An 11,249-nucleotide genomic window follows, 5' to 3' on the forward strand; every position below is an offset into this window, starting at 1 on the left:
TCACTGCAGTCACCCGGATCCAGTACGTATCCAGAGCAGATGGTGGATCAGCACCTAGAAAGGACCTCTACTGCCCTGAAAGACAGCAGAGACCAGGACAACTAGAGCCCCAGATACAGATCCCCTGTAAAGACCTTGTCTCAGAGGAGCACCAGGACAAGACCACAGGAAACAGATGATTCTTCTGCACAATCTGACTTTGCTGCAGCCTGGAATTGAACTACTGGTTTCGTCTGGTCAGAGGAGAACTGACCCCCAACTGAGCCTGGTTTCTCCCAAGGTTTTTTTCTCCATTCTGTCACCAATGGAGTTTCGGTTTGTGGTGGAAAAATTCATTGAACATTGCTTTTGTATGCCTATATATGCATGTGTTTTCTTTTCTTTGCTGTGTGGGTTCAGAAGGGCGACACCTGGGGGGAAAACAGATGTCTGAGAATGTCCTGAGGGGGTCACCTAAGTCCTAAATGTGTGAGAAACCGCCCATAGAGAGTGTTCCTTGTTTATGTGTGGAAAGTTACAGCTTTATACAGTTCAGACTGTATAACCTTGGAAGCAGCAGAGGTATATAAGGTGGAGGACTGCCCTCTTTCTGGGTCGGTTTCACTCTGCAGGAACTCAGTGTTGCTGTATGACTGTCTGACCTTCTTTGCAAAGACTAAAAGATTTCTTTTTAATTATACCTGAGAATGAGCCTGTCTCTTATGCTGACGAGAGTTGATTTAAATTTTGCCACGACAATTTGGTGTCAGAAAGTGGGATTCCTTGGATGTGTCTTCTGGACCTGTGAGCGGACAGTGACTGATCATCCTGAACAATAGAAGTTCAGCCCTAACCCCGATTAGATTTGAGGGAGAAAGGGACCGACCGCCGAGGCCCGGAGGGGCACCACTGGAATCAGGAAAGAACCGGAATGGCAACAGAGCTCTCGGGTAAGAGACAGTTTATGGTATTTAAAATTTTGGGTTTTTAGAAATAAGGATTGGAATCTAAATTAGAAGAGGGACGAACCATAGCGGTGGGTCCTTCTCTGTGGGAAACACAATCAAGAGGATGAGGGGATCCGATTGTGAGAATACTGCAGCACAGTTAATACATTTCTAAGGGGAATTGAAACTGCTGCAACTAGTGTGATCGTAAATTGAGTTAGAAATTGAGATAAAAAGCGATCCAGATATTTCGAAGCGATAAGCTGAGATCAGGCTCGAGTGGTTAACATATTTCTAAAAGGGGAAGTGAAACTGTGCGAGTATTGGCTCTCCCGACTTGGGCAGAGGAAAGTCGGATCTGTTGGAGACGTCTGACAGATTATAGGCGTGCCGAAGAGAATCCCCACAGAGAAGGAAACCAGCAGATATGGGAAAGTCTCAGAGCAAGCTCGCTGTATATGATACACCGGTGTTTCGGCGAATGAAAAAAGTGTATGGCCAAAAATGCATGCAAGATCTGGGGAAATTCATTAAATACCATGGTTTTCCAAAAGAGGGAACGTTGAGTGTTAAGAAATTAAAAGCTGTGAAGGAATCAGTAGAAGAGGGAAGCGAGAGACAGAAAGGTTGTTGTGCGAGACAGATATGTGAGAAATGTGAACGAACTGTGAATTGTTGGATATCGGAAGCAGATAGGAGAGAAAGGAGAGCGATGCAGAAAGAATTAGCAAGTAGGAAGGAGGAAAAGAAAGTTGAAGAATGTGATGAAAGTGTAAATGCCTCACATTACATGAAAGTGTAAATGCCTACTAACCGCTCTGATGTTTGTTTTTCTAAACATGTACCTCCGCCATATACACATTTCCCGGTGACCGAGGTGCAAGCCGCGAAAATGGACCCCGATCTCGACTGCTCTCCACCGAGAAGACCAACAGCACCGTGGCCAGATCCAGAATGGAGACAAGAAACAGAGGAAGAACCAGAAATCATTCCTGAAACCCCCAACGAGGAAATAGAAGAGGAAATAGTGCGCAGAGCACCCCCGACAAAGAAAAGAAAAACCAGACAGCCTGTGAAAGAAGAAAATGTGAGTATTACAACTCCCATGATTGAAGTTTCTGTCCCTGACGGCCCTATTATGGTCTTTAGACCATGAACCATAACGGACATGAAGGAAGCGATGGCTCACTTGCCGAGCCCTGACGAACCAGGTGATAAATTTTCTACCGAATTAGTCACCTTCTGCCAAGAATTCAGCCCTACCGTGTATGATCTGAGGAGGCTGCTGGCAGTGAAACTGGGGGCTACGAGCAGGCATGAAGTGAGTGGAGAGCTGCAGAAAGAGGACTGCCGGAGAGAACACTGCGAGTGGATGCATCTTAGTAATGCGGGCTACCGAAAGGCCGTTGACGAGCTGGCTGACGCAATAAAAGCAGCATTTCCAGCGCGTGTGGATACAGCAAAGATTGGCAACTGTTGCCAGCCCAGAGACGAATCTGTTCAGGACTTTTACCACCTCTTGTACCTGATTTTCAACAAACACAGCGGGTTGGAGGAACCAGATGAAAGAAGGGATCAAGCTGGCACATGGGAGTGTCACATGACTAGACTTGTCCCCAGATTAGACTTGTTTGTGAAAGACTGTGTTTATGCCAAAGACTGGAGACAGATAGGGGAGGGGGTGAAACACAGTGAGAGTCTGGGAGCGTTTATGACTGAGTGCAAGCATGACATTGAAACAGAAAGAGTTGTGGTACCCATTGACAAAAGAAAGAGGGAGAATCATTGCATGACAATCATTTGCGCCTCATTAATACATCCAGCATTAACAAAAGTGCCATCAGAGTTATGGGCAAAACACAAATATGATGTGGGTTTGATTAAAGGATGTGAACCAGTTGTGGTCACCCCAAAATCTGATTACAGACCATGTCAACGTCAATACCCTCTAAAACAAGAGGCAATTCTTGGTATAAAAACAGTGTTTGAGTCACTATTAAAAGAGGGGATAATGGTGTCATGCAATGATTCTCCAGTTCGCATTCCAATTTTTCCTGTAAATAAAGATAAGGGATGTGGGTCAGCCCACAGAGTGGCGATTTGTACAAGATTTACAGGCGGTGAACCCTGCTGACAGGCAAAGAGCTCCATCAGTACCAAATCCATACACAATTTTATCACAAATACCACAAGATGCAACATTCTTCTCAGTGGTAGATTTGTCAAATGCATTTTTTAGTGTGCCGGTTGATAAAGACAGCTAATTCTGGTTTGCATTTGAATTTGAGGGCAAAGGTTACGACGAAGCCCTAAGAAGGAGTTTGGGAGCTTTGACCCTGACAGCAGGTACAGCTCTGTTACAGTATGTGGATGATCTTTGCTTGTGTGCTCTTGATGAGCTTACATGTGTAAACTGACACTGTGACCATCCTGAAGCATCTGGCTCGGGAGGGCCATAAAGTCAGCCTGACAAAACTGCAGTTCGTAAAACAACAGATTACATTCCTGGGGCATGTAATAACACCGAATAGCAAATCACTGTCTGAAAAAGGGGTTAAAGCTACAAGAAAAGTCCCAAAACCAGTAATAACAAAGAAACAAATGCTTAATTTTGGGGGATGTGTTCCTAATGTAGAACATCTATTCCAAATTATAAGAAAGCGGAAGAGGCATTTCTGAACATGAAAGTTCAGCTGTCTGTTGTGCCAACCCTGGGCTTGCAGGCCCCAAATAAACCCTTTGTTCAGATGGTTGATGAGAAAAATGTATTTATGAATTCTGTATTGTTGCAGCATCATGGAGACAAATTGAGACCCGTGGCATATTTTTCCAGCAAATTAGACCCAGAATTCGTAGGTTACTCTGATTTGACATTGATGGTGTCTCACGCAGTGTCCATGATTTTGCAGGAATAGAAAACATCACGGTGGTTAAGATATCATACTATTCTGCTTGATATGACTAATATCACTGTTAAGCGATGCACAACCTTGAATGTTGCTACTCTCCTCCCAACAGAAGAGGATGGGGAAGAGCATCATTGTTGTTTAACAGCACTTCCAGACCTGTGTGACGTGCCACTTGTGAAAATGTCCTCTTTGTGGATGGCTCAGCTTTTAAAGATCCACAAACAGGCCTGAATAAGGTTGGTTATGCGACAACTGACTTTGACATTGTGACCTCTGGCTCATTGCCATCAAATTATTCAGCACAAGCAGCTGAGCTTTTGGCATTAACAGAAATATGCAAAATAATGACAGACAAATGTGTAACGATTTACACAGATTTACTAGACGATATGCATTTGGGGTGACTCGTGATTTTGGGGCGCTGTGGAAACACAGAAAGTTTTTTAAAGTCAGATGGGTGACCAATATTAAATGCACCCCTTGTGGCAGATTTGCTAGATGGTATTCTGCTGCTAGAAAAGATGGCGATTTGTAGATGCGCAGCGCATACTAATAACAAAGATTCTGTATCTACAGGAAACGTCAGAGCAGACGCAGCGTCGAAGGCTGCAGCATCTCAGCAGACAAAAACATTAGAGTGAGTTAGAGACTCCTCTAACTTGGCTCGACACACAAATGCCTTTTTTTTAAACAGGGAATGATCTGCAACCAATCAGATATCTTCCTTGTTTGAGCCAATCACAAGAATGCACCCCACGTGGGGGATTGTTTACTTATAAGCCAATCAGCGAACGACTCACTTTCCTCAATCAGCGAACGACTCAATTTCCTCAGCGAACTCAGACTCTTTTGGCTCCATAGAAGGTTGCTGAAATTCCACTGCACGACTGTGAAGGGAGCAGAGAGAGCAACGTGGATCAGGTTAGTATTCTTGAGTGTGAATTTTTGATTTTGGATTGTGTTTGTATCTGTGACGTGACTGAGGGTCTGACTCATGTCAGGAATGCAGTAGCAGTGATTACTCGTTTAGCCCGGCGCCCAGAGCAAACATAATGCTAAGTGTGTAGTGAAAGTATTACCAGTAGAAATTAATTTTTATGTTTTATTGATCAATGAATGATAAAAAGGGGGAAATTGTGGTGGAAAAATTCATTGAACATTGCTTCTGTATGCCTATATATGCATGTGTTTTCTTTTCTTTGCTGTGTGGGTTCAGAAGGGCGACACCTGGGGGGAAAACAGATGTCTGAGAATGACCTGAGAGGGTCATTGGGCCATATAGTGGGGGGAAAATGTCTGAGGATGACCTGAGGAGGTCACCTAAGTCCTAAATGTGTGAGAAACCGCCCATAGAGAGTGTTCCTTGTTATGTGTGGAAAGTTACAGCTGTTCAGACTGTATAACCTTGGAAGAGCAGAGGTATATAAGGTGGAGGACTGCCCTCTTTCTGGGTCGGTTTCACTCTGCAGGAACTCAGTGTTGCTGTATGACTGTCTGACCTTCTTTGCAAAGACTAAAAGATTTATTTTTAATTATATCTGAGAATGAGTCTGTCTCTTATGCTGACGAGAGTTGATTTAAATTTTGCCACGACAGGTTCCTTGCCGCTGTCGCCTCTGGCTTGCTTAGTTGGGGTCACTTCATCTACAGCGATATCATTGACTTGATTGCAAATTAAAACAGACACTATTTCAACTGAACAGAGATGACATAACTGAATTCAATGATGAACTGCCTTTAACTATCATTTTGCATCGAGACACTGTTTTCCTAATGAATGTTGTTCAGTTGCTTTGACACAATGTATTTTCTTTAAAGCGCTATATAAATAAAGGTGACTTGACTTGACATACCAGGGATCATGGATCAATTTGCATATGTCAAAATACTTGAAGAGGTCATGTTGCCTTAAGCTGAAGACGATATGCCCTTGAAATAGTTGTTTCAGCAAGACAATGACCACCAAACACCAAACACTAGTAAATGAGCAAAGTCTTGGTTCTTCCAAACCAACAAAATTAAAATTATGGAGTGGCCAGCCCAATCCCCAGACCTTAATCTAAATTGAGGACTTGTGGGGTGATATTAAAAAAGCAAAACCAAGAAATATAAATGAATTGTGGAATTTTGTTAAAGAATCATGGAGTGGAATAACAGCTGAGAGGTGCCACAAGTTGGTTGACTCCATGCCACACAGATGTCAAGCAGTTTTAAAAAACTGTGGTCATACAACTAAATAGTAGTTTAGTGATTTACAGGATTGCTAAACATGTATAAAGTTTAGCAATGTAAAAACATTTGTATAAAATAGTTTTGAGTTTGTACAGTCAACGGTAGACACTGCTATTTTTTTGAACACACCCCTTTCAACTAATTGTCCATTTGCACAGCCTTAAGAGCGTTCATATCATGAATGCTGGGTCTAGTTTGTTTTCTGAAAATCTACTGCACCTACCGTATTTTTCAGACTATAAGTCGCACTTTTTTTCATAGTTTGTCCGGTCCTGCGACTTAAAGTCAGGTGCGACTTATTTATCAAAATTAATTTGACATGAACCAAGAGAAATGAACCAAGAGAAAACATTACCCTCTAGGCCCTCTCGCGGCTGGAGACGGTAATATTTTCTCTTGGTTCTTGGTTCTAAATAAATGTGACTTATAGTCCAGTGCGACTTGTATATGTTTTTTTTCCTCATCATGACGTATTTTTCGACTGATGCGACTTATAGTCCGAAAAATACGGTACTGGTAACTTGTTTGCCATGTAGCAATAAAAAATATACTAAAAACCTGGATTATTCTGGTTAGTCACATTGTACTGCTATTATTTTGAACAATACTGTATACATTTGTTAATAAAGTAAATAAAACAAAAACATGCATGTTTAAATGCTACTGAATAAAAAGAAACGATCCACTCGCAAGCCTTTGCTCATCATGACAGGACCTGGATCAGTGAGATGCGTCTTGGGCAGATGATGTCACTTCCAGGGAGGCAAGTTGTACACGCCCCGGTCCCTTGACTCCTCCCCCATGTCAAAACAGTGCCACAAAGAGAGACGTGCATAAAAGTGAAGCGCAAAGGGAAAATGGCATCGCAAGCTCAAACTAGATTGACACGCAAAATAAAAGCAGCGTTGCAAATAAATTAATAGTTATGACCATGGAAAATATGTATTGCAAAATCATTGCTTTCATTTATGTTTTGCAATTATTTATTTTTGTTTGCAACCCTTCATTTTTTCTTCCAATTCTTTTTTTTCTTTTGCCATTCTTTATTTTTGTTTGCAAAAAGCAAAATTATTTTACTCAATACTTAAATTTTTGTTTGCAATACATTATTTTATTTTTTTGCGTATATATACGGCATTATATTGACTCCATACACGGCCAGCTGTGAATTAAGCCATTTTTTAACGCAATCAGAATTGAGTATTTAGACAGACCATCAAATCACTTTAAGGAGTTACATTATAATGTGCAAATTCACACACAGTTTATCGTTAACTCTGCCTGAATTTTCAGGGTGCCTGTCTTGATATCACTGATCATCAGTAACATCCTCAATGAAGAGCAGCAGTATCATGTACCTGTGTGTGTAGTTTCTGGTGTGTTTGTAGTTGAGGGATCCTGAGAGTTTGGGACTGGTGTCGTCGTTTGAGCTTGATCTGTAGAGAATGAATGTTAGTTCAGATTCATCATACTGTAGAACAGGGCATCTCTGAGAAATCATCTTCTATACAGTGTTTTCTGAACTACAAGTCATGTTTTTATCATCTGAAACATGCTAACATTTATTCAAAAACATGCACTAACCTCAAAAAAAGCAAAGAGCAGACACTTCAAACTATGAACTTCAAGCTTTCAAGCATATAACAATCATTTCTAGCAATGCTAACTTTAATATCTGTTTAATATCTGTGACAGTCAGCGTGAGCATTCGAGGCACATTTCCAAACACATTCTCCTGTGAATCGATGCTGTTTTAAGAAAAAGCTTCTTTAATAATAGTTCAGAAACCAAATGTTCCTCTGCAGCTAATGATTAATTCATGGAAATTATCCATTCTGAATGAGAGGGACGTACACAGCTTCAGTTTCACTTTAAATACCTTTTTATAGGTTCGACATGTCAAATACATGTTGTTTGCAGTGAATTCCACTGAAATTTACTCATTTTTCTGTTTTTGTTCAGTAAAATACGTAATAGTGCAAATATGGACCGTTTACACCAATAAAACCAGTATATTACACATACAGCCACATTCACTTTAGCTTTGAACACTGTGTTAATTATGAGGATCCTGAAAACATGTGTGAAAAGCCCTGACATAGAATATGACAATCATATTTTAACTTAGATCATAACATTACATAAAAAGTTTAAATAATTCCAGCAGAACTTCCTGACTGTAATATTTGGACATTAGTTTGCAGCAGTGCTTTGAGTTTCTTCTGTCAGACTGAACCAAGCTTTTGTTCTGCTTCAATAATACTAACAGTCCTTAATATTACTCACATTATGAGGATCTGAAACTGATAGAGGAGATGTTTTCTCACCTGATCTCTTGACAGTGATTGTGACTGAGGCCTTGACTTGATCTCTGTGAGTAACTTCACATCTCCACTCTCTGTTGTGATCTTCATTCAGGAGTGTTGTAGTCAGGGTGATGATACAGTGATCTGATGAGGATGATCTCACCGGTTTAACACCAGCCTGATTCACCCAGAACAGATGAATTCCCTCAGAACTGATCCATTCATCACAAGAGACTCGAAGATATGAATACAGCCGACAGGAGAGAGACACAGAGAGATCTGAACTGATCTGAGTCTGTGAGGATGAGACTGAAACACAGAATAACACACACATCACACACTCTTCAATCATCAGGAGAGATTTAATCAAGAATTTGTCATTTTTAAACTGATCAAATAATCATTAAATTACCATGAAGAACATGCAGATAAACACTTGTGTCATTTCTTAGTCGTGGTCCACTCACACCAGTCCATTGTTGGCAGGTGTAAGATCCATAATCTTCTGTTGAGATGTTCCTGATGTTCAGAGAGCAGTCTATGGAGTGAGTTTTGGTTCTTTATTTCATGCGAGAAAATAAAAGATCTGAGAGAAAAAAAAAAGTTTGAAAGAAAAAGTTATCACACTGATAGCAAAAAAACATTTCATGAGAGAAAAAAGAATATTTGAGAGAAAAAGTTTTCATGCCAATAGCAAAAAATAATAATATTTGAGACTAAAAAAAGTTTTGAGATAAAGTATTTTGTCATAGAACATAAAAAAAATACATTTGAAATTTTTAAAATTATTTCTGAGAAAAAAAATCTCTCTCAAAATACTTTGAAAAAAACTCTCAAATATATATGTTTTGCTATCAGTGTGAAAATATTTTCTCTAAAAAAAAAAGTGTTTCTCTCGAAACGCTTTTCTTTGCTCTTGATGCAATTTCTTGCTCTCGTGTCAGGATTTTGCTTTCACTGTGAGAATTGTGTCATGGGCGGGGCCACGTTCCTATTGGCCAGTCGGGTGAGCATCGTCTTGTCTTGGGAGTCGAACTGATTCATAACACCATTGTTCGGTTCACCTGCATAGAGGCCGCCTCTGCCTTATGGATAGTTAAGTTGAGCAGTGAGCACGGACACTCCAATGTTTGGGCAAGATGATGACACACAGCTGGCTGAGCAAGTTCAGTATCACTGAAGATTAAACATTAAAAAATAGCACTCATATTCATGAATGAACGTGTATTATATTATTTGCTTGCTAATCGCTAGTAAAGCTAACCAGCCATCATGCTAGGTAAACTTGCAAACTCACCTGGTTTATACTATGTTTAAATCAAATGCCAAATTAATGTTTTGATTTAGATAGTTTCACGCCTTATTTAGTGAGTAGTGAGCAGTGATTGATATACCGTTTGAAAGTGTCCCACCTAGTTTTGTTTAAAATAGTCTTTGTATGGTTGTTGCACTACATGTTTAGCTACACTGCATGTATAGCTCGCAAACCCAGCTACACAGGGCTTATTCTAAATATTTTTTACCATCTAGCTGAGGTCTAGAGCTGACAAGGTAAATTGCAGGTCTAGGACTAACTCTTACATTAGCAACCCACAAATATGTTTGTGCCTGTACTGTCATGGTAATTATTTTTTCTTTTAAATCTTTCAAACGGTATGTCAATCATTGTCTAACGTTAGCTAGTTGTAGGGTTGCCACCTTCCATGCATAATAGCGTTAGTTGAAAGTTGTACGGGAGGTTGTATGAACAAGCAGTTACTCTTCAGGTGCTTTGAGGCTAGCAAGTGCAAAGGTAGAAACTAGCTCACTACTCACTAAATAAGGCGTGAAACTATCTAAATCAAAACATTAATTTGGCATTTGATTTAAACATAGTATAAACCAGGTGAGTTTGCAAGTTTACCTAGCATGATGGCTGGTTAGCTTTACTAGCGATTAGCAAGCAAATAATATAATACACGTTCATTCATGAATATGAGTGCTATTTTTTAATGTTTAATCTTCAGTGATACTGAACTTGCTCAGCCAGCTGTGTGTCATCATCTTACCCAAACATTGGAGTGTCCGTGCTCACTGCTCAACTTAACTATCCATAAGGCAGAGGCGGCCTCTATGCAGGTGAACCGAACAGTGGTGTAATGATTCAGTTCGACTCCCAAGACAAGACGATGCTCACCCGACTGGCCAATAGGAACGTGGCCCCGCCCATGACACAATTCTCACAGTGAAAGCAAAATCCTGACACGAGAGCAAGAAATTGCATCAAGAACAAAGAAAAGCGTTTCGAGAGAAACACTTTTTTTTTTTTTTGAGAAAATATTTTCACACTGATAGCAAAAAATATATATTTGAGAGTTTTTTTTCAAAGTATTTTGAGAGAGATTTTTTTCTCAGAAGTAATTTTTAAAATTTCAAATGTATATTTTTTTATGTTCTATGACAAAATACTTTCTCTCAAAACTTTTTTTAGTCTCAAATATTATTATTTTTTGCTATTGGCATGAAAACTTTTTCTCTCAAATATTCTTTTTTCTCTCATGAAATGTTTTTTTGCTATCAGTGTGATAACTTTTTCTCTCAAACTTTTTTTTTCTCTCAGATCTTTTATTTTCTCGCATGTAATAAAGACACATTTCTAACTCCATAGCAGTCAGACCCCAGACTCAGTCTCTCATGTCTCTTGATGTCTTTCTTTTTCCCTAAATTAATCAGTTCAACTCCTGCTGAATGTCTGTTATAGGTCCATGAAGTTGAGTTGCAGTCATGAAGAGCATTATTACAGGGCAGACGGACATCTTCACCAGAACTGATGAACACATGAACATCATCCTCTCCACTGACACCTGAAACACAAGAAGATCTGAGTGATCATTATG

At 39.9% G+C, this 11,249-nt stretch overlaps 1 protein-coding gene across 1 annotated transcript; it reads right to left on the reverse strand.

Moving 5' to 3' along the window:
• Positions 1-514: 514 nt before the first annotated feature.
• On the reverse strand, positions 515-9,846 carry LOC128026626 (uncharacterized). Its single transcript, XM_052613869.1, has 5 exons — positions 9,840-9,846; positions 8,786-8,911; positions 8,395-8,682; positions 7,426-7,503; positions 515-636 (listed from the first exon to the last, which is right to left on the reverse strand). The coding sequence occupies exons 1-5, from the start codon at positions 9,844-9,846 to the stop codon at positions 515-517; spliced, it is 621 nt and encodes a 206-aa protein (XP_052469829.1).
• Between the last annotated feature and the right edge of the window lie 1,403 nt (positions 9,847-11,249).

This window comes from Carassius gibelio, chromosome A13, assembly GCF_023724105.1.
Source record: "Carassius gibelio isolate Cgi1373 ecotype wild population from Czech Republic chromosome A13, carGib1.2-hapl.c, whole genome shotgun sequence".
In the NCBI taxonomy this organism is placed as follows: Eukaryota; Metazoa; Chordata; class Actinopteri; order Cypriniformes; family Cyprinidae; genus Carassius; species Carassius gibelio.